The sequence below is a fragment of the Neophocaena asiaeorientalis genome, unplaced genomic scaffold, assembly GCF_003031525.2.
Source record: "Neophocaena asiaeorientalis asiaeorientalis breed wild unplaced genomic scaffold, Neophocaena_asiaeorientalis_V1.1 scaffold473, whole genome shotgun sequence".
Classification (NCBI taxonomy): domain Eukaryota; kingdom Metazoa; phylum Chordata; class Mammalia; order Artiodactyla; family Phocoenidae; genus Neophocaena; species Neophocaena asiaeorientalis.
Genome location: NW_020174935.1, coordinates 1,204,142 through 1,228,706, shown reverse-complemented (window position 1 = coordinate 1,228,706; position 24,565 = coordinate 1,204,142). Strand labels below are relative to the sequence as shown.

Sequence of the window (24,565 nt, the reverse complement as noted above, 5' to 3'; positions counted from 1 at the left end):
ATGCAGATTTTGATGGGGTACTTATTGCTGTTTCACCTCTTGCTACCCGTCTTAGGGCAGGGCTTTCTAAAGTAAAACCACAAGTTTGAGAAACGAAAGACCTGCCTTCACTACCTACTGCTTTGGCCTTGGACAAGCTATTTAATTACTCTGAGCCTCACTTTCCTCATCAATAAAACCAGGATTCCACATCTACCCGTCTCCAGAGTGAGAAAATGCATGAACAGTGTTCAGACCATTCTGAGGGCCTTACTCCTGAATATAAAGAATCTACAGCTCCAGGGACATTTGACCTTTGATGGGTAGGTTGTGTGAGTTACCTGAGACAATGTTTCAGTAAAGTTTGTTATTATTATAGATCAGTATGATCTGTGCTGTTAGAAAAGATCAGAAATTGGCTCTGATAACAGTGTGGGCTGCAGAAGATGCCATCTCAAAGAAATACCCAAGATGGCAGATCCCATATGGTTGTCTAAGGGAGGGATGGCAGAGAGAGGGAAAAACAGACACAACTCAGCTGTGACTGGCCGTGAAGGTTCCGGCAGACAAGCAGTAGCTCCGAACCTCACTGAGGGTGGGAGAGGCTGCCCACGACATAAACCAAAGTTTTCAGTGTGAAAAGTCAGGAGACCTGGGAGCAGAAGACAGTAGAGTTTGGAGCCAACTCTTTGCTTTTCCTTATAACTACGTGATCTCGATCAAGTCACTTAACTCCCCGAGTCTGTTTCCTCATCAGTGAAATGGGGATCCCACTAAACTCGAGCTGTGAAGTATAGGCAATGTACATGGATTCCTTTCAGCACAGTCCTGGCAGTAGGTGTTCCGTAGTTCCTTCCTGAAACCCAGCACTTCCACGAACATGCACGCAAATTATGGCAGGTCATTAATGCTCACAGGAGTCTTGTGAGATGCAGATAAGATACTGAATATGAAAATGTCCTGTATACGGTATAATGCTTTATGAATCCAGGGATTAAATAATTCAAACACCAATAACGAATGCATCAGGAGGAAGTATCTCATGACAAATGGGAAATTACATATTGCTGCCCTTGTCCACAGATGCTCCCCAACAATAAGGAGATGACAAATCTGACTCTAAAGAAGATTCTTTATTGAGACCTACTTTAAAAATTTCACTCCCTGATTTAAATAAACTTCAACTCAGTTGACTGGCTGATGGCTGACCTAGGTAAAGGCTTCATGGTGGCAAAAACACTCCCCATCTACGATGACATCAAAATAGGTTCCTGAGTAGTGTCAAGTATGAATATACTCAGGGTCTCTGTCCCATCTTCTTCAGGGTTCGATTAAGCTAGAAGAGAAAGAAAAGCAAAGTCAGATATGGCTTTTTAAAATTTATTTGTTTGTTTGTTTTTGGCTGTGTTGGGTCTTCATTGCTGCATGCGGGCTTTCTCTAGTTGTGGAGAGCAGGGGCTACTCTTCGTTGCGGTGCACAGGCTTCTCATTGCAGTGGCTTCTCTTGTTGCGGAGCACGAGCTCTAGGCACTCAGGCTTCAGTAGTCGTGGCACGTGGGCTCAGTAGTTGTGGCTTGTGGGCTCTTGAGCGCAGGTTCAGTAGTTGAGGCGCATGGGCTTAGCTACTCTGCGGCATGTGGGATTTTTCCGGGCCAGGGCTCAAACCCATATCCCTTGCATTGGCAGGCAGATTCTTAACCACTGTGCCACCAGGGAAGCCCAGTCAGATATGGCTTTTTCACCAAACCGTTTCCTACAGTGTGCACGATCACCAGGCCAGGCTGCCCCTCTGACATGAGCATGAGTTGTCTACTATCATGTGTAAATGCTCGGTTAGGTCCTCCACCTGACATTCTGATGGTGTCACACAATTCATGCAGCTTATTCTATCTGCCCTTCACACTCAACAAACACACATCCCATACTGCTCTGCCCATTTTATAGACAGGAAAGGGACCCAGGGTGACTAGACTTGTCAGGGCTGTATTATTATCCTGCAGGAGGAGTCTGGTAGCATGGACCACAGCACAGCAGTGACCTCTGCTGGAGGACTCAAAGCACCAAGACGCAGTGGCTCTAGCTACGGCCACAAAAAGTGACCCACAAGACCTCTCCAAGGGCAGGATGTGGAATGCACCCAGTCTGTCAGAACAGAGCTTCATGGTCTCAGCTTGCAGAAACTGGCCAGACCTGTCTAAGTCAGAGAGTAACTGCCAAGTGGTGAGGGATGGGTAAGAGCAGGCAGTGAATCCACCCATATTAGGAAATACCAGGGAGGGAGAAGAGAGCCGGCCACCGGCCAGCGGGAGATCTTGGAAAGAGATGCTCCAGAGAAGGCTGACACAGCAACTCCTACGGGCCCAACCCCACTCCCCAAACCCCAAGCAGCCAGCCAGTCTAGCTCAGAAACTTAAAGGGCCAATTTCAGGCTTTCTTGAAAACAGAAATGAGAAATAAACAATTTATAACTCCCCACCCAGTTCCTAACCTCTGTCCCCAGCCCACACACCGCTCTCTCAGACCTCTCACCTCTTCAAATTTGTGAATCTGCCGGATGAAGAAATCCCCATAGCGCCTGGCCACCTTGGTGTCTGCAATGTGGATCATGTCCTGTGAGAAAAACAACCAGACAGGAGCGGTGAGGGAGAGCCGCTTTCGGGCCTGCAAACAGCAGTGCTGCTAAGTGCCAGACAGACCCTCTGGAAGAGCACTACCAGTCAAGAGCTGCTCTTTCTGTTTAGATGGCTGACTTTTATTTTCTTCTTGTTAATTCATTTATTTTATTTTCTAGTCTTTTTTATTTTTATTTTCTAGTCTTTTTAACGAACATGAATCTTTTGGCAATAGTAACATTTAAAATAGCATTTTATTCTTATACACTGTTTATGAGTATAAAGTTGCAAATCAGTCTAGATTTTAAATTGTTTTTTAGCTCAAAATGTTTTGTTGAGCACCATTTTACTTGTAAATTATGACATAATCTAGGTTAAGATCCAAGAACTTTCTGAATCTCTTTGATAGGATTTTTTCAAGTCAAGGATGAAAAGAGCAAAAAAAATAGAAAGTAATTTGCCAAAGACAAACCTGAACCAATAAGGAACAATAATAAAAACATGCAATTAAAAACATTTTCATGTAGGAAATTTAAATCATATTATTAATTTAACCTGAATATAACCTCACAGCAAAATTTTATTTGTAATAACCAAGTTGCTAAATCTTGGGAGAAGTATTTTATTAAAGACCATCCAGATGGTTGGGACCAGTTCAGCTGGGCCACTAAAAGGGATGGAGGGATGGAGCAAATGACTGATATTGCCAAAGAACGTGTACATGTCAGGCATTGGGAATAAATTCAAAAAGGACTTTAGTTAGCTGACATGATACTGCAGGGGATAGACAGTTCTGATATTTAAAAACATGACTTAAAAACAACATTGAAAAACTTCCCCAACAGACGTGTTTCCGCTTTTGGTGAGTCTGTTCATGGCAGGGATAGCCAAGTTCTGCCAAACACCAAGCCTTCAAAAAGCCATTAAGTCTAAAATGAGAGGATCTGGTTTAGCAAGATGAGCTTCCAAAAACAAACTACCCAAACTGGCCAAGCAATTCCACAACTAGGTATATATACCCAAGAGAATACTGTTCACACAAAACCTGTACACAAAAATTCATAGCAGCATTACCCATAATAGCCAAAAAGTGAAAACAGCTCAACTGTCCACGAACTAATGAACAGATAAAGTGTGGTATACCCAAACAGTGGAATATTATTCGGCTGTAAAAAGGAATAAAGTACTGATACCTGCTACAACCTGGATTAAACTTGAAAAGATGCTCAATAAAAGAAATCAAACACAAAAAGCCACATCTTTCATGATTCTATTTTTAGAGAATATCAAGAATAGAAAAATCCACGGAGACAGAAGGAAGATCCCTGATTTGCCAGGGATGGCGGGAGGGGGGAGGGGGGGGGAATGGGGAATGCTGTTAATGGGCAGGGATTTCTTTTGGGGATGACGGAAATGTCGTGGAATTAGATAGCAGAGATGGTTGCACAACATGGTGAACAAACTAATAATCATGGAATTATACCCTTTAAAGTGGTGAAGTTTGTTATGCAAATTTTATCATTAAAAACTGTCAGCCAAAAATTAATTTTAAAAATTAATTTTTATTGGAGTATAGTTGATTCACAACGTTGTGAAAAAAGAGTATTTAAATTAAATAAATAAAAAGTAGTTGTTAGCAATGGATAACACACACATATGTATGGTATAGGTCTTGTGAGGTTATTTGTCTCTTAGGGTTGTGCATCCCTAAGAGATGTTGTGTACATATGTGTATCGTAGGCCAACAACTTTCTGAAAGCAACCAAAAATGTAGGATATTTTTAAAAATTGCCTCATAGGCGCTTCCCTGGTGGTGCAGCGGTTAAGAATCCGCCTCCCAGTGCAGGGGACACGAGTTTGAGCCCTGGTCCGGGAAGATCCCACGTGCCGCGGAGCAACTAAGCCTGTGCGCCACAACGAAGAGCAGCCCCCACTCAGCTCAACTAGAGAAAGCCTGCATGCTGCAACGAAGACCCAACACAGCCAAAAAAACCCCAAAAACAAAAAACCCCAAAAGACACCGTTATGTGTACTGTTCAACAGCCAAAAACCACCCAAATGTCCACGAGTGGAAGAATGGAAACACCGTGGTCAGCAACTGCAGTAGAATCTGGACCATCCCACGTCACAGAGCAATAAGCATGACTGACCTACTGCTACATGTGACAACGGTGGATGGAGATTCTCTCAAGTATAATGCTGAGCAAAAGAAGCTGGACAGAAATACCACACACTGCACAATCCCACTGCATCAAGCTCAAAGCCAGGCAGCACCAGTCTAGGGTGGTACAAGTCAGGACAATGGCTTCCCACCCACTGAAGGACTTCCAGCAGTCTACTAAGCACCCTCCCCCCTGCTTCTCCGACCTCATCTCCCACCACAACCTCCTCTCAGGCCACTCCAGCCACACTGCAGCTGTCTGGGCTCGCTCCTGCCTCAGGGCCTTTACTCTAACTGCTCCCTCCACCTGGAACGCTCTTCCTCCAGGTAACTGCTTGCTAATTTCCACACCTCCTTCAAGTCTTAGTTTCAGTTTCTCGACAAAGTCTACCCTGAGCACCTTACTTAATACTGCAGCCTGTGCCTTCCACCACCATTATCCCAACTTACCCCACGGCACGTGGCAACTTCCAAACTACTACATGCTTGCTTAATTATAACACTTTTTGTCATTTTTTTTTTTTTGCGGTATGCGGGCCTCTCACTGTTGTGGCCTCTCCCATTGCGGAGCACGGGCTCCGGACGCGCAGGCTCAGTGGCCATGGCTCACGGGCCCAGCCACTCTGCGGCATGTGGGATCTTCCCGGACCGGGGCACAAACCCGTGTCCCCTGCATCGGCAGGCGGACTCTCAACCACTGCGCCACCAGGGAAGCCCCTTTGTCATTTTTTTAACACTAGAATACCAGCACAAGGGCAAAAATCTTTGTTGATTTTGTTCAATGATGTGTCCCAGATGCCCAGAACAGTGGGCATTGAGAACCTAGCCCAAGGGGCAGTCATACCTTATCGATGTAGAAGTCAACCTCAGAGGCTGACTGAAATTCGCCATCGAGGGCAGAGATGCCACTGGTCCACACCAGGTTCTTCATTTTGTGTTTGAAGACAAGAAGCTGGATTCGGAACTCCTGCTCAGTGAGGTCCAGGAAGCCGGCCAGCTTGGCCACAGGCATGGTGGTGTAGAGCTTGAGGAAGCTGCGGATGGTTGAGAGCTGGGCCTGCTGCTGCACCTCATCGGAAAACACCTTCAGCTGCTGTAAGAAGGGCTCCTTGTGGTAGTTGGGGTGTACGTTGTCGTAGTTGGGCACTACAGGTGACAGGAATTTGGGGCAGGAGTAGCTGAAAAGTTCCTCGTAGACCTGTGGGTCACCTTTCTGCATGCGTAGCATCTTGTCCCCGTATTTCTCCCGCAGCTGGAGGTGGATGCTCTCATCGATGCGCATGGGGTACATGGTGAGGGCGATGGCCAGCAGGGCGTGCATCTGTTCATTCTGCTTGTTAATCTGGGGGTGGGGGAGAGATCGGTGCAGGGCCAAATGAATGGGTTTTCTGAGGTCCCCACCATCCTCCCAAGTACACTCTGTACAGACCTCCTAACTTCTCCCTTTGTCTTACACCCTTCAGCTAACTTTCCCAATGTCTCCTCCAATCCTCCCTCTAGCTCTACGGAACTTCCGGCCTAGTTCCAGGTCCTCTGTAGTTGTTTCCTGGACTCTTTACTGGTACCTCTGCCTCGGTCTCACCAATCCGCCCTACACATCACTGGCAGGTCAATCATTCCACACCAAGTATGATCGATTCACCCAGAACTCTCTGATGGCACCTAATGCCTCCAGAATAAAGATTAAATACTTCAGCTGGGTCGTGAAGGTCACCCCAGACTCTAAGACCCCAATCGGACTGTTCTCCTGCCTTCTAGCCAAAATGATTTATTGTGCCACTACATGACCACACTTCCAAGTCTCAACACCTCCGCTCTGCTTAGAAACCGGCTCCCAATTCTATGCATGTTTTGAATCCACCCTCCTCCAGGCAAACTGCTTGAGGGCAGTACCCACATCTAACTGATTTTAAACACCCACAGCACAGTGAACCCTCTAGGCACCGCTGGGGAATAAAAGTGAAACAAAAATCCTGTCCTTATCATCAGGGTGTTAATGATCCGAAGTAATAGGTGTAACAAAGAAAACACTTAAGTAGGCTAGCCATTAAAAAATCATCCTACTGAAAAAGCACATAGAAGAGCAACATTTTGGAAGGCATTTACCCAAAAACTATTGGCACAGGTGTGTCAGCTGGTCAGAGGCCTCCTTACCATCTCATATTTGTACGTGGTCCTTTGGAACATGCTCTTGGTCCTCTGGATGTAGAGAAGGATGTTGGCAAAGACCCGGATAGCATCCTGGTATCGACGCATCATCAAATATGCAAAACCGACATAATAGTATGTGGTAACCTGGCACTCGGGCACACGAGAATACATGCTCTGTGGAAGGAGGCAGAAGCAGTAGCCATGACTCTCAAGACCAATTCATCCCAGGTAGGATCTGAGAATTGCTGGGGCCTAGTGTCGGCTGAGGTGGAAGCACTGAGAGCTCCCTGCAGAGGCCCTGAACTACCCGGAGGAATCCTGGCTCTGAAGTCAGAGGCTCTGAGTGCAGATCGTACCACTTACTGATGATGTGACCTGAGGACTCCATTTTCTTGGCTGTAACAGAAAAGGACTGGACCAGGTAACCCTAAAATTTCTTTCAGCTCTAAAATCATCTACACCTCACTTTCACATTCTTTCTTGCTTTCTAGTCCTTGCTTTTCCAAATAGCCCTATAAGAGAAAGGACAGATAAGATACACACACGTCAAACAAAAACGTACCAAGCTTCTGTGGCTAGGAAAACAACCACTGCTAACGTATCATCACCTGTGCCACCTTAGAACTAAGTAAGTCTTTCATTAATTCTTCAGTGCAAGTTGAAAAGTAAAAATCTGCCAGCATCAGTCTGGTTTGAAAACAGAATCAAAAGACTGCTGAACATTTTAAGTGTTGTTAAGCACCAAAGAGAAACCACCTGGTCCAGGTTCAGATTTTCCCTGCAGTGGTTTTCCCAGTTCTTGTCTCAATTTTCCACTGACCTGGGGAGGAATCCTCTTTTATTCTCCGTGAAATCTGTCCTAATAATAGATCAGAGTCGCTCTTGAAGCAGACAGACAGACTTTCTGGCTCTGGGAAGGTGGGCCTGAGGAAGCAGGGAATGAATTACCTTCTTGTTCAGTTCGATGTTCTCCAGCACCTTGATAGCCTGGTAGTAATCCCCCAACAGGGAGTGCAGACGCAGAAGCCCCACCAGGCTGAAGTAGCCAAGCATCTTGTAGAGGGAGTGCCGTCCATACTCCCCAGCCACACTCTCAGGGTCACCTGAGAGAGACACACGGACACTGTGAGCACTTCAGCAGAGGCAGTGGAAGGAGGGCAAGCCTGACCCTTGAAGTTTACCCTCAGTAAACTCTCCATCTACTGCCAGTCTCTAAAGCTTCCTGCAATAGGGAATAACTGCCTTAGAAAGAATACCAAGAAACATCATGCCTGGCCTTATGCTAAGCTTACATTTCTAAGTCACCTAAGGGGTGTGGCAGCCCGCCCCCCACGCCATCCATACACACCTAAGAATATGAGAGGACCCCTCTCATCAATAAGAGTTACTTGGCAAGGCCCCTCCTTTCAGGAAGTCCATGAGATCAAAGCTATCTTCCTAATAACACTATTTAGGTGTGTTCCTATTTATCTTCCTAAGATACTATTTGCCTTTCTCACTGAGTTGACATTTGCACTGATGGTGCAAAAACAACGCAGGTAAAACTATGGACAACTTAGCATCAATCGGGTAGTGGCACCAAACTCTACCGTCATCACTGTATTCTTTACCACCACTCACCTGCAATAAAAGAACCAGCCACTTCCTTTTCCCCACAAAACCCCATTTTTAATTGACAAAATAACTGATACACAGACTATGAATAGAGACATGGGTATTTTCTCAAAAATGAGTGCAGTGAGCTTGTTAAGATGCCAATGAAAACAACTGGCAGTGTTTGCTGCCAATGAAAACTTGAGCTTTTAAGTAAAAATCAGAATTTCATAAAACTTCTATCTGCCACTATGAACTCAACAGCTCCCCAATGAAGACCTATCTGATAAGGCTGATGGTCAAAGTAACAGATGTGGTTTCAAAAAACTGTATAATTGGGACTTCCCTGGTGGTCCAGTGGGTAAGACTCTGAGCTCCCAACGCAGGGGGCCCAGGTTCGATCCCTGGTTGGGGAACTAGATACTGCGTGCATGCCGCAACTAAGACCTGGCACAGCCAAAATAAATAAATAATTAAAACAACAACAACCAAAAAACTGTACAATAAAATGTGTCAACTTTCAGAAAATCTTGATAGCTCAATGAATCAGTATTTTACAAAATCACGCATGGGTAAAAAAATTCATTCAAGCTGCAGGATAAACCAATAAACTTTAATGTAACAAAGTATAAGTTCACTGATAAGGCTTCAGATTCCACACTGCAACTAACCTGTATGAAACTACCCGCTGTCAACTTCTGATGCAGAACCAGAGAAGAGCCAGGCTACCTGTAAAGGCTATTGAGTTTCTCTTCCCTGTCCCAATTAAATATCTGTGTGAGGCCAGATTTCCCTCAGATACTTCAACCAAAACAGCACATTGCCACAGACTGAGTGAAGAAGCAAGACTCCAGCTCTCTTCTATGAAGCCAGACATTAAAGAGGTTTGCAAAAACACCACTCTTCTCACTGTAACAAGATCTGTATATAGATAAACCTTGTGATTCTTAATCTTTTAAGACTGTAAAGTGGTCCTCACACCAAAAAGTTTGAGAAGTGCTTATCTAAACAAAGGCCCTGGAGAGGGAGTAGAAGTGTTTACAAACGCAGCTCTCAGGAAGTGCTTGTTCAGTCTGTCGGCCAACAGACTGCCAAGCCCAGCAGCCCCCAAATCAGCCGTCGGCTCCTGTTCACACCCAAATACCAAAGAGGAGCAGCCCATCGCTCCTCTGCACTACCCGCGGCCTCTACTCACGAGGCACAGATGGCAGGCAGCACTCACCTCCACTTGTGTACACCTCCAGCTGTCGGTTGATGTTGGACTTGTCTACAAGGGAGTGAAGGACATTGAGGACACTGTGAACATTCCAGATTTTGGGATTGGAACGAAGGAAGTCGATCTCCTCCTCTGACTTCTTGGCAGTCTTACAGCGGTACTGACTAAACGACTGAAACTGTTGAGGAAGAAGGGAAACGTGCAGCAGTGGCGTTAACGCCAAAGGGACAGCACAGCACACAACACGCTACTGCTACCACTTCTCCCGCTACACCAGTCTGTGCACTACTGGTTCTTTCAAAGCCATCTTTGATTAAGCTGTGGTTTTGTTCATTACTATGTTATTTATTCCACAGCTAAGCAAAAAGCTCTAAAATGAGAGGTAATTTGTGGAAAAAAAAACATTCAATTTGGAGTCAAACATAGTCTAAAGTTACTTAACGTCTCTGGGCATCACAGTGCCATCAGCCTGGCCGCCAGAATCAGGTGGCTTACGACAGATCTACTCATACACGGTAGAGATGGGGCAGGTACCTGCATGTGTGTCTTCCCTTCCAGAGCTGACCATTAATTCACCTGTGACAGGAACCCAGTCTGAGTCACCCCTGTCCCAACCACAGAGCCTGGACAAGTGTAAGGCACATATAGGGTACATACCACAGCTATTTGTTTGGGGCAGGGTTTCTATCTGGGACCAGCACTGGGCTGGCTCCATCTGTCACCCAGAGACTAGCATAGGAGACCTAGTTACTCTGTCAGAATTAAAAGCTCCCTGGTTGATTTCTGGTGCATACACAGGTTTGGAAACCAGGGACTTAGAATCTAGGTTCTAGATAACCTAAGATTACTTTTCAACTCTAAAATATCATCCTCCTCCAAGAGTGCAGGAGAAAACGTTTCCAAATTTATAATAAACAAATAGTATCGGGGCTTCCCTGGTGGCGCAGTGGTTAAGAATCCACCTGCCAATGCAGAGGACACAGGTTCGATCCCTTGCCTGGGAAGATCCCACATGCCGCGGTGCAAATAAGCCCATGCTCCACAAAGAGAAGCCACCGCAATGAGAAGCCCACACACCGCAACGAAGAGTAGCACCCACTCGCCTCAACTAGAGAAAGCCCACGCGCAGCAACGAAGACCCAACACAGCCAAAAATAACAATAAATTTATAAAACAAAACAAAACAAAGAATAGTATCCAGAATATAGAAGGAATTCTCATAAGCCAAAAAGAACAAGATCATCCAATAGAAAAATGGGCAAAGGATACTGATGATCACTTCGAAGAAAAACAGAATTGGTCAATTAGCAGGGAAAATGCTCAGTCTCTTCAGAGCAATGTAAATTAAAATGATTACCATTTCTTTCCTATCAAACTGCCAAAAATCAGATCGATCCCATCCGGTAGAGAAAACTTGCTCTCAAATGCTGCTGGTAGTAGTGTAACTTGACACAGCCTTTTAGGAGGGCAGTAATTACTATTCATTAAAATCCAAAGTGACAAAATGTTCCATATCTTAATTGTGGTGGTGTATACATTTGTCAAATCTCAGCAACTGTACACTTAAAACCGGTACACTTTACTGCACGCAAATTGTGACTTACATATCTGAGTTACTATAATTTTAAGGGCTTCCCTGGTGACGCAGTGGTTGGGAATCCACCTGCCAATGCAGGGGACACGGGTTCAAGCTCTGGTCCAGGAAGATCCCACATGCTACGGAGCAACTAAGCCCGTGTGCCACAACTACTGAGCCTGCGCTCTAGAGCCCACGTGCCACAACTATTGAGCCCACGTGCTACAACTACCAAAGCCCGTGCTCCTAGAGCCCATGCTCTGCAACAAGAGAAGCCACCACAATGAGAAGCCCGTGCACCACAATGAAGAGTAGCAACTAGGGAGAGCCCACGCGCAGCAACGAAGACCCAATGCAGCCAAAAATAAATAAATAAACAAATTTATAAAACAATTTTAACAGCGAATATCCTTCAGCCAACAATTCTACTTATAATCATCCCTAGAAATGGACTTTATCTGTAACACATACACCAGAAGAGTGGTACACCATGTACATGGCACAAAAGAACAAGGCAGGTCTCTATACGATGACTATCTTTCCAGACAGTAATTGACGCCTCTGCAAAGGCAAGGAAGGAAGACACTTTCACTTTACCTGCAGTTAAAAAAAAAAAATCTCAACAATAGCAACACACACATATATTGCTGCATCAATACAAATAAATGAAAAGAGTGGTGGGGAATAAGGAGCAAAAAAAAAAAAAAAAGTTTGGTTTTTTTTTAAATTTTAAAAAAGACAAAAAACAAGAATAAAGAAGAGAGCGGTGGGGAAGAGCCCCTCACCCTGTGCGGTTTAACTGGTGTTTTCTTCTTAAGCGGCTTCCAGTGCTCTCACTTTTCACAAAGACTGGCTGGGGGAATCACACCTGGCCCACACTGGACAGTCTTTGTTAGAAGCAGGAGCACTTAAACCCCTTAAGAGAACACCAGTTAAGCCCAGGGAATTAGGATTATCTTAAGACGGGATGAAGAACCTTAGCACAGATGATCCTCGCTGACTTGCTGCTAGCCAACAGGACAGCCAATCTTCTAAAATTACGCCAAATAATAAGCCAAGGAGCCAGAGAGGGCAAACAAGGCCAGTGTGGTTTGTGGCCTTCACTGCACAAAGGACTGAAGCCTGTCTTGAGCAGGAAGCCTCTCTCTCAAAGAGCCCTAGGAAGGTTTCCTCAGCTCACCAATCACAACTTATCAGCACTCTGTACTCAAAGTCTCTTTGATCCGTGGGGCTCAAATAACTGCTTTATTAGGAAACTGATTTCTCCTGAAATACCTAGTAAGAACTGTGCCATCCCTGTAAAACATGGAAAAGATGTTCTTCCAAAGTCAATTATTTTATGGTTTTTAGCAACAGCACTCTGATAGGTAATTTTTCCCTTTTGATGAAAATGTTCTTTCATTCTGATCCAACATATGCTCACATCATTAGCACCACCATCAAGATACAGACGCTTTCTCCTGTAGGCGAGGAAAGTGAGGCTCAGGGAGCTAAGTAACACGTCATCACTACAGAGCCACCACGTAGCAGCCCCCAGACAAGTACCCACTCCTAGCTGACTCCAAAGCCTGGAAACCTGTGCTCTTCCTGCCAGACCACCTCTCAAGGTCAGTTAAGAACGTGGTGAATGTCAGGAGCTCAGTTCTCCAGACTTCTGAGGTCAGAATGGAGCTCTTAGACCTCACTGATTCAAAACACCACAACATAGAGGCCACTTCCACAGGGTATTTCACACTACCCTAGGGTGGCTATATACCATGATCTTTTTAACAACACAAACAATGGTAACAGCTGCTCCTTGTCTGGACCATTTATTTCAAATTAGGCCAAGGCTGACCAGATACCTGGTAGATGAACTCATCGATGATATCCCAGAGCCACTGGTTGGGGAGTTCGAGGGGAGCAGGACCATCAGCATCTGGGCAGGAGACCACAGAAAGGTCAGACTCGATCAATGACTATATGCCCATTCAGTAACGCTGCAGAATGCATTTTGTAATTTCTCTCTTAAAAGGACTATGAACCACAAGACATCCCCCTCTTCCCACCTACACATTAAAATCTGCTAAAAAGAACTGAAGGCCAATACGAGGTCTCATAACCTCAGACTCACTGAGAATGTAGTTGAAGAGATTGCAGTAGTTGTAATAGGATTCAAACCTCTGCTCCAAGGAGGGTCCCCCCTGTAAAGAAAGCAGAGAAAGGACACATTTAATCTAAATGCGTTCTACTCATGGCCTGCCACTGACAGTAGAAAACAAATACAGCTGATCCTTGAAAACACAGCGGTTTTGGTCAAAAATCTGTGTATAATCTGTGTATAATGTATCGTTGACCCTCCACATCTGCAGATTTAACCGATGGTGGATCCTATAACACTATAAATATTTATTGAAAATATCTGCATATAAGTGGACCCGCATAGTGCCAACCCGTGTTGTTCAAGGGTCAACTATATATAAGAATTGACGTCAGCTCTCCCCTTCTTAGCATGTGAGAGCACTCGAGTGACAGGGAAGATAGTTAAGTGCTACAGCAGTTCAAAGGGGCACTGAATACCTGATGCCAATGGTCAAGTTTTATACCAAAAGCTTTAACTGACCATTCAAGATCAGGCATATAGATCTGGCAAGGCAGAGGAGTGAAGGGAAGGTGTTTCAGGAAAAACAGGACTAATGAAGGCAAAGAAGTAAAATCGTGGTGCTTGAAGGTTAGGGAGTAAGGCAGACAATGCTACACCGGGCTACATTGGGCCAGAAATGCAGAGGTCTTACAGTGCCAAACAAGAATTAAGCTGGGGGTCAGCAAATCCACCATCACCTGTTTTTGTAAATAAGAACCTTAACTGGCACACAGCCATGTGTACTCACTGTCATGGCTGCTACAGAGCTGAATAGATTCGACAGAGACCGTTACAGCCTTCAAAGCCTAGAATACTCTCTATCTGGCCCTGTACACAGCAGGCTGCTGACCCTTGATCTAGACTCCATGTGGCTGGCAACTTAGAACCACTGAAGATTTCTGAGCTGGGGAACAACGTGATGTATGGTGTATTTTGTGATGGAGTAGAAAGAACGCTGCCTTGGAGTCTTAGCCCCACTGCTTACTAACTGTGGGGTCTGACAAGGTACTTAATCCCTCTGAAAAATGAGATTATGAGGTGAAAGTGCCTAATACAGTAAATGCTCTTTCAATGAAAACCTCCCCCTCCAACTCCCCCCCATCACGTACGTGAAACTGCCCCATCTGGTACCTAGTGAAGAGATCACGGGGTCAACAAACTTCTGCTGAATCTTCATCTACAGACCAGAGGAAAGATCAGAGGTGGCAACCAGCCATACTATGTGTTCTGATGCCACGTTCTGCCAAAAGCCATGTTATACAGGCTGGCTATTACTAGCCCAGCCTGCAAAGTACCTGAGCCATAGCATCAATGGTAGAAGAGAATCTTTACTTTCTATCAAATGAGGTAGTCAGAGAGCTCACTGGGATGCCAGAAAAACATGGCCCCCCGCATTACTTTGGCAACAAGAACTCCTTCAACTACCGCCACTGATGGTGGCGGGCTCCTGGGCCAAGGCCAGAGCTCTTGTCAGGTCAAGTCACCCTCAGGGGGATGAGAGTGAGTGTGAGAAGCTGGGAACTCTTTAGATGGAAATACCCTAAGGAGACTGTGGTGGCAGCTTCTTTAATTTACACACGCACATACACGCTCCAACAATTAACGTGTCAACGTGGGGGATCAGACACTGGATTAGAGCAGCGAGCAAGACAAAGTCCGTGCCCTGCTGGAGTTTACCCTCTAGTGAGGGAAGCAAGCAAAACGCAAGTAAATAAGACAATGTCAGAGAGTGATATGTGCTCTGAAGTGTCACATAGTATGGCTAGGAGCCAAGGGAAGGAGGGAAAGATGCAGGAAATGAGACTGGCAAGGAAGTCAGGGGCCAGGTCAAGCAGGACCATGACTAGGACTTGGGATTTTATTCTAAGTATGATGGGAAGTCACGGTAGGATTGTGAGGAGGGGGGTGACTTGATGAGACTATGTTTTAAAAGGATCACCATGGTTACTAGGTTGAGAATAAACGTAAGTGGGCAAGAGTGGAAACTGACACCAGGTGAGCAGTTATGCCGTCATTCAGGCAAGAGATAATAATGCCTTGAACCAGGGTAGGTATGTGCATTTTTAAAAGATACAATGCTATATGCACACCTAACAGACTACAGTACAGTGTAGCATAACTTTTTTTTAAGATTATTTATTTATTTAAAAATAAATTTTTGGCTGCGTCAGTTGTGGCACGCAGGCTTAGCTGCCCCGTGGCATGTGGGATCTTAGTTCCCCAACCAGGGATCGAACCTGCATTCCCTGCATTGTAAGGCGGATTCCCTACTGCTGGACCACCAGGAAAAGTCCCTAGCATAACTTTTACATGCACTTGGGAACCAAAAAATGCATGGGACTGGCTTTATTGCAATGTGCACTTTACTGCAGCGGCCTGGAACCTGCAGCGCCTCCAAGGTGTGCCTGTCAACAGTGCAGACAGCATTTTAAGAGACTTAGGGCACTCTAAAATTCAGAAATCAGGAAGAAAAGAACCCAGCAAGTGCCCAAAGTTGGAAGAGTGTGGTAGAAAAAACAACGATGTCACAATAAGACAGGCCTAGCTTCAAAGAATTTTGCCATTTACTAGCTGCACGAATTTGAGCAAAAGCAACCTCTCTGCGCCTCAGTTTGCCTACTTTGCAGGATCACCATGGGGATTAGAGACATGCAGATGTGTGCCAAGTGCCTAGAATTGTGCCTGGCACACAGCGACAGTTGTATGTATTTGTCAGAGGGCAGGAGGCTCAGTGGCAATGCACTGAAGGGAAAAAGCAAGGGCATTCCAAGCGGAGGCATCCGAAGGTACCTGGGAACACACTTTTAGGATGATGTTCTGCAACCCAGTGCATGTGATAAGTGTCCAGTCAAGAACTGTGGGGATAAAGAAATTAAAAAGGATGGACAGGCTATGCAGTGGTACCATTTGCCTGAAACAGACACCCAGCTTTCTGGGTTCTATCATTCCCTCCATCCTTTCTTAAAAGAAAGCTCAGAAAACATGCCAACCACTCTTGGACACTGAACCAATATAAACTAGCAACTGTTTTCCAGGGACAAAAATGGCATAGAGTTTAAAAACTGCCAGCAACGTTTAGATACTCACACTGACTTTGGCATATATGTGCCTGTAGTATAATTCTTTGTACAGAATCAGAAAGACAGCATCTGAAAGAGATGGCAGAGGGGTGCTTTAGTAATCCACCAAACAACCGGGGTCTTCTGGCAGTTTTAGCCCGTGGTGGGAAGTAAAGTGGTAAATGTGATTTCAGAAACCAAACAACATCAAAATTCTAACACTTACACCCCAAGAATACATGCAACGAGAAACTTCATTTCCCACTTTATACTTTCAACCTCATCTTAATCTCATTCAGGCCCGTTTCCCTTCACCACTTAGATATTTTTCCCATACAGTTGTTTAACCAAGACGTAAATACTAATGGCTCCATGGAAGGCGATATGACAGGATCAAAATTGCAAATACATGGGGATCTTTGACTTAGACATCCTATTTTAAGGAATGTATCCTATTGATATGATGCAACCATTAAAAAGAAAGAAGGTGGGGACCTCCCTGGTGGCACAGTGGTTAAGAATCCGCCTGCCAATGCAGGGGACACGTGTTCGAGCCCTGGTCCGGGAAAATCCCACATGCCACGGAGCAACTAAGCCCGTGCGCCACAACTACTGAGCCTGCGCTCTAGAGCCTGTGAACCAGAACTACTGAGCCTGAGTGCCACAACTACTGAAGCCCGTGCGCCTAGAGCCCATGCTCCACAACAAGAGAAGCCACTGCAATGAGAAGTCCGCGCACCGCAACGAAGAGCAGCCCCCTCTGGCCGCAACTAGAGAAAGCTGGCGCGCAGCAACGAAGATCCAACACGGCCAAAAATTAATTAATTAATTAATTTTTAAAAAAGCGGGGATGAGCTCTTTGGATATCAATGTTGTTCAGAAGTTAACATACAGGTCTGAGACTATTAGCCTTAGAAAGGCCTGCTGGTAAAGTTGGTCCTTGCTTGGCATCTGGGACCTAGATTTCAGGAGGGTTTCCCACCAATCTCATAAGGGTGGTCTGCTATCCCTAACAACTGTTCGTGCAAACAACATGGTTTATACTGAACACCTGCTTTCCTTCTGGGAGTCTGGAATTTCAGTACATGCTAGGCAGAGGATGTGCCTACACGACCAGCCCCCAATAAAATGCCTGGACATTGAGTCTGTAATGATCTGCTCTGGTAGCTCCATAGAAAGCCCCACAGCTGTCGGACTGAGTCCTATGAATCCTTCTAGCAAATAATCAAACCTGGGGGGGGTCTTGGGAGTCCTGGAGCTGCAGAATACTCTCCAAAAATATCATAAATTTTAAAAATGGAAAGAAAGAAGCATCTATCTAGTCTTTGTAAAAAAGGAACAAGTTATTCCTAATTGCTTATATATGCATAGAGTATCAGAGGAAGGATAAACAAGAAAATGGTGAACACTAGATGGCTCCAGAGAGAAAAATGAACAACTTGGGATAGAAACGGGAGGGGGATTTTTATACCAAATCTTTTATACTTTGAGTCCTGTGAATCCTTACCTGTTTAAAAACATGTATTACAGGACTCCTACTGTGCTCAACATACACAATATTATATTCTTTATAGGCAAAATATTAAACAGAGCGTAATGTCTGAGCAACATGGAAACACATTTAAGAGTGAGTTCTAGCAAACGTATGGACACCAAGGGGGGAAAGTGGCAGGGGGGTGATGGTGGGATGAACTGGGAGATTGGGATTGACATATATACACTAATATGTATAAAACAGATAACTAATAAGAACCTGCTGTATAAAAAATAAATTAAATTAAAAGAAAAAAAAAAAAAGAGTGAGTTCTAGGACTTCCCTGGAGGTCCAGTGGTCAAGAGTCTGCATTCCCAATGCAGGGGGCACGGGTTCAATCCCTGGTCGGGGAACTAAGATCCTGCAGGCCGCACTGTGTGGCCAAAAAAAAAAAAAAAAGAATGAGTTCTAAACCTGAGTAACGATGATGATACTAATGTTTAGTATTCAAAAAATGTTAGCTGTAACAAAAGTGAAAGACTTGTACGTTAAAAAACTACAAAACAGGGTTTCCCTGGTGCGCAGTGGTTGAGAGTCCGCCTGTCGATGCAGGGGACACGGGTTCGTGCCCCGGTCCGGGAAGATCCCACATGCTGCGGAGCGGCTAGGCCCGTGAGCCAGGGCCGCTGAGCCTGCGCGTCCGGAGCCTGAGGCCCGCGAACCGCAAAACCACAAAACACTGTTGAAAGAAATCAAACACCTGAATAAATGGAAAGACATCCCATGTCCATGGATTACAGGACTTAATATTGTTAAATGGCAATACTCTCCCAAATTGATCTTCAGATCCCACATAATTTCTATCGAAATCCAAGCTGGCTTCTTTGCAGAAATTGACAAGCTGATCCTAAAATTCACGTGGAAATTCAAGGGACTCAGAAGACCCAAAGCAATTTTGAAAAAGAACAACAAAGGTGGAGGACTTACACTTGCCAATTTCAAAACTTACTCCAAAGCTACAATCATTTAGACAGTGTGGTTGGTACAAGCATAAGGATAGACAGAGATCAACGGAATCAAAGTGACAGTCTAGAAATAAACCTCTACATTTACATGATAACAGATTTTGGGAAGTGTCAAGACAATTCAATGGAAAAAGAATGGTCTCTCTGAAAATTGGTACTGGGACAGCTGGCTATCCACATGCAAAAGAATGAAGTTGGCTCTTCTTACTTCACACCATATATAAAAGACACCATCAGAAAGTGAAATGTGAGAGGAGGCCAGAGAGCCCATTCTGGAGCAACTGTAATGACCCCAAAAATTACGGAGGGAAAAGGAAACCAGTCAAGACAAAAATCCCAACTTCAGCTTTCACCACATGTGAAACACCTCTGTCCCCTCTTCATCTATTCAGTTTTCATTCAACAAGTTATTTACTAAGGAATTTACTATGTACCAAACCCTGGGGAAATAAAACGGCGAGCAAAACAGACACAGATCGTCCTGAGCTTTCTAATGAGCCTCAGTCATAGGACCCCATCCAACACATGGGACACAAAACACTCACACCTACCGTTGCCAACCTGTGGAGCAATGGTTTCAGCCTCAGGCCAAGGTGTATTCTTGAAAAATCTTTCAGTCAACTTGGTCCAGCTGAAAATCAAGAAAAAATATTCTAGAACTCCAAAACAGGAAGGATCTGAGAAGAGACAATCCTCATATTTTATAAAAAAGTACCCAAACTCCGGAAAGGGAAGAAGTCACGGAAACAGAGCCAGGGCCAGAGCCTCCAAGTCTACAACTTTCCTCAACCCAATTCTACACCCCAGACAATCTTTCTTAATAAGGTGAAACATTTCTTTTACATCAGCTAGACACCTACCAAGCTCTTCAGGATCATCTCCTGCCTCTGTATCATGAACTCTAGTCATACTTCACTGCTTACTGTTCCCTGACTTGAGAACTACCTTTTAGACACCCCCACCCCCCTCCCTCAGCTTTCCACCTCCCCTTCCACTTCCTGGAGCACTGTGCCTCCTCCCCCTCTCCAAACATGGAAGCAAATCAGTCTATTTGTTGCAGTCTGATGCCACAACAGCCCACAAGCATCCAACGCAAACACTGCTGCCCAAGATGCTTCACAACCCTACTTCCTTGACGAAGTCTTTCCTGACTATCCAAATCTGACTGACCTGTCTCATTTCTAACGCCCATTACATAAGGGCCGTCCCCTCAAAACCAGAAGCAACCACTCAGAGCTCGGCTCACCCTGTTTTGTGTTGAGAAGTTGTCCAGCACAGTTTAGAAATTAGGTTCTGGTGACAGACTGGACAGGTTCAAAATTCAGCACATCCACTTAGCTAGCTATGAGACTTATCCTTTCTGTGCTTTGTTTTCTCATCTATAAAATGAGGAAAACAACAGAACCTACTTCATGGGGTTACTGTGAAGGGTAAATCAGTAAATACAGAAAAAGCACTCCGAACATTGCCTGATCTATAATGATCATACGTATTATTGCTATTATAATTATTGATAGTGACGGTATTATTTTAGGCCTTGTACAAGTTCTGGGCAATGAGTTCAACAAAATAACATGTCCCTAGCCCCCAAAGAATCACAGAAACCCCTCGGGCACTCTCTTTACAGAGAAATGAATAAACATCACCCCTTTTTAGAGATTGCATTACTAAGCCAGTCTCACCCAGTAAGAGATCATTTCAGCCAATGGTCCATACCTGTTCTCATAGATGTCCTGAATCTCATACACCTTCTGGTCAATGACATCGCTGGAGACACGACTGGCCTGTAGCTCATACACTTTCTGGTCAATTAAGTCTGAGACAGTTTTGTGGAAATACTGGATGAAATTTTTGATCACTTCAGGGATCACCTGATAGGTCTGCTGTTCATACTGACGCTCATAAGCCAGATCCTGCTTCGGATCTCCTAGAGATGAGATACAATAAATACTTCAAATCCACATGCAGAACGTGACAAAAGGGCAAGGCCATCCGCTAAACAAAACTCAAGTCTATAAAATCAGGTATAGTTCCCTTTTAAACACTCAGAAATATAAATCCTCTCCATATCACTCCCAATCCCCACGGGCCTGTTTGCTCAGAACATTTTCCCATTACTTATTTATTTTATTTATTGAAGTTATTTATTTGCTTATTGTTTCCCGCACCAGAACCTAACGTCTATGAAAGCAAGAACCCTGTCTGTCTTGCACCCAGGTGTACCTTCAGGACCTACAGTTATGGGGGGAGGGGGGAACTGTGCGAAGGGCAGTAAGTAGTAGGCACTTAATATTTTTTGAATAAATGAATGACTGCCATTTTCTACCCATATGACTTGGTGCAAGTAACTAAACTTCTCTGTCCTCAAGTTTTCTCACCTGTAATGTTAATTTATGTCTTTGGAGAACTGCTGTAAGGGGTAAATGAAATACTTCACCCCAAGCACCCAGAACAACACATGGCACTTACTAAGTGCTACATCAAACCAAGTTACTGTAACAACTCAGGAAACATCAAAAACCTTCCAAAAAAGATTTCACTTGGACTTGGTTTCAATTAATTTTTCACAACAAGATTTTCTTCTTCAGCGTCAACAAGGAAACCAGAGTCAGGACAGTAACCCTTCCCTTCTGAGACTTTGAGGTGGACCATGAATAAGGCCTGGTTTAATAGCTTTCCTGGTGAGAGCTAGTAACTGACTCTAAACCTGGACCATCAAGACCTAGTTTTAAGCAGGTGCCCGTCAGAGCTGCTCTGAGACACCCAAAAAGGTGCCAATCCCTAGAAGCTGGCCAGGCAAACCTGCAGACTCACCTGTGTGCATATCATAGTCGCCCGGGTAAGCATAGGGATCGTAGGCAGCCTAGAAACGAAAGAGACACAGACAAGACAGTCACCAGCTCGTGAATCCAAAATGCTCGTTCTAGGTTCTAAGGATACAAAGGTGGGTAAGACACAGTCTCGTTCTTTGAGGAATTCACACGCCTGTGAGAAAAGGGAGAATAAACAGACAATGACAATACCGCGTTACGGCTGCAATACGGTAGAGCAAAGCACAAGAGGCTGTGGGAATCTGCGGGGCCTGACAAGACTGAACCCAGGCCATAAGAAATCAGAGTGCAGTTACAGACACACAGAATCCTATAACTAGCCTCCGTTCCCGGACTTGGAAAAGAGGAGGACCAGAGGACCGGACACACGAGATGGGCGGGCCGAGACGGGCTGATCAAGAGCCGGGAGCTGCGGGTGGCAACGGCATGAGGAACGCGCAAGCGGGGAGGCTGGCTGGGGCTGGTCGCGGCCCGCGAGTGCTCCCGGAGAGGCCCGGACACCGTCTCCCCGCGGGGCCCAGCATCCAAAGAGCCCTGCCCCCGTCGCAGAGCTCAGCACACGCTCAAGACCAGATTACCTCAGACTCGTAATCGTCTGCAGGATACGACATGGCTGCGCCGCTCGCGGACCTAGGCCGGAAAGAACGGAAAAGGCGGGCCTCGCCTGCCTCTTGACGCCGGAAGTCCAGCCCCCTCGAGGCTGCCGGGAAACCGGAAGCTCTTCCGGAGCCGCCGGAAACCTAAGGCAGCCATGTTTGGAAGGGCGAAAGCAACAAACCCATACATTATTCCTCCTTCAAATAGAGGCTCCACAAGGAAGGCGATTCTATAATACTCGCAAAAATTTAGACATAAACACATTAAATATTTCGGCGTAATAAAGGATGGGCAAAGTAGTTGAAACAAGAAGTAATGCCACTCAAAAGATGGCTGACAGCTTCCTCGGCCGCCCTCTCGCAAGAAGGGAAAATCGGATATGGGGGGGTCTGATCGTGGATTTAGCTGCAAGAGGTTTGCCTGCGGCAAAAAAAAAAAAAAAAAAAAAAAAAGGTCTTCAAACGTTCCGCCCTCAAAAGTCTAAACTTACTGGGTGTAAAAGTTGAGGCTTAGTCCAATACAGTGAGAGGGCATTGAGAAAAGGCGCCCGCCGACTTTGGACGTTAAGGTTGGAGCAGGCAAAGATGAAGCCAGCTGTGATGTGAGGAGAGAGTCGTGGGACTCGTGCAGCCTTGAGCGCTGTGGGTGGTGGTCGGAATCGGGCATGGGGGTGGGTTGGGCTCCTGAAGAAACCCTAGAGTTAGGGAGTGGGTTATAAAACAAACCAACACAAGCCGATATGTAGGTCAAGGGCCTTAGTTTAGCCATTTAGAATAGCAGTGCCACGCCCCAACTCCTTGTACCGCGTTTTTGCTTTGCGTTCCCTCGTTGTCTGTTACCTAGAGGTGATAACTGTCGTGGAACTAAGCTTAAGGACCCATCGAGACTCTTCGTCGGCGCAAGGAGGGTAACCCAGCAACGTGCTCCTGTACTCCAATTTCTCCCCTGTCTCACTTCCCCTTGTGTCTAGTGGCGTTTGGGATTCAGCTAAAGGAAATCCTGTTGGGAACATTTGAGTTTAGTAGGATATATTTATGTGACACTCTAACGTGAATAGTTATTGCTGGCCTTCCGTGTGTAAGATACACCTAGCCCGCTGTGATCAATGAGTGTCTTCAATAAGTATTTAAGGTTAATCAGGGCACTAGAAAGCTTGAAATTACCTGAAATTATAGTTAATCTATGACAAAAATTTGATACAGTTTGCCCTCAACTTTGACAACTCCCCAAATGTTCATAACATTACTAGAAAAGAATTGTGAACTCAGAAGAAATTTTTTCTAAAATACAGTAATAAAAAATTTTTGATCTGACATGCTAGAGGAAAGACTAAATTATCTTTCCATTCTCATTGTGGAGAATGATACAAAATTGTTGTTTTCTAAAGAGGTGATCAAAGTTAATGCAACCTTAAAAAGAAAAATATATTATGGACGTGTTCAAGAAAATTAAATTCGTTTCTGGATTTTGTGATGTTTGTGTTGTCAGCTTTTTCAAATTACAATTTGCAGTTTGTAACTGCAAGATTTCTCCCACAATTTGTGTTGTGATTTCTTGTTCTAAATAAATATTCTCCTTCCTACCTAGTTTTGGTTTTGTCATTTTCTATTCTTTATTCTTCATGTAAGCTTCAGTCACCAGAAACACATATCCCTTGTTTATAACCATCTAACATATATTTTATTTATTTATTTAGGACTTTCTACCTCTTCCAGAATGCATACCCTAACTTAGAGAATAGTAAAGGCTCTGGGAGGACCTTCCTCACTGGCTACTCTTTTTCACTTTCCTTTGTGGATTCCTCCTCTCCAATCACTAAATTGTGGACTGACCCTCCTCCCTGGGGTTGGTCCTTGGGTCTCCTCTGTTTACCTTCCCTTCCTGGGTGGCTTATCCAGTCCAGTTTAAATATCCTCCATCTGCCATTGACTCCCCACACTTCTATCTCATCCCAGACCCCACCCATGAAGTGGACTCATGGCCCATGTGAGTACCTGAATGTCTAATAGGCCCTCAAACTTAACACTTCCAAACCAAGCTTCTGATTTTTTTGCCTCAACCTTGTTCCTCTCACAGTTCTCCCCATTTAAGGGCAACTCCATTCTTTCAGTCCCTCAGGCCAAAGACTCAGAACCACCCTTGTCTGCTTTTTTTTTTTTTTTAGATGTT

At 44.9% G+C, this 24,565-nt stretch overlaps 1 protein-coding gene across 1 annotated transcript; it reads right to left on the bottom strand.

Annotated features, from left to right (window-relative positions):
- Positions 1-1,091: 1,091 nt before the first annotated feature.
- On the bottom strand, positions 1,092-22,477 carry EIF3L (eukaryotic translation initiation factor 3 subunit L). The gene is made up of 13 exons (XM_024761579.1): positions 22,378-22,477; positions 21,783-21,831; positions 20,685-20,895; positions 19,520-19,599; positions 16,498-16,559; positions 13,402-13,471; positions 13,133-13,206; positions 9,719-9,890; positions 7,852-8,006; positions 6,907-7,077; positions 5,597-6,094; positions 2,509-2,589; positions 1,092-1,315 (listed from the first exon to the last, which is right to left on the bottom strand). Exons 1-13 carry the CDS (start codon positions 22,408-22,410, stop codon positions 1,277-1,279), a joined length of 1,695 nt encoding a protein of 564 aa, XP_024617347.1. The 5' UTR covers positions 22,411-22,477; the 3' UTR covers positions 1,092-1,276.
- Positions 22,478-24,565: the final 2,088 nt, after the last annotated feature.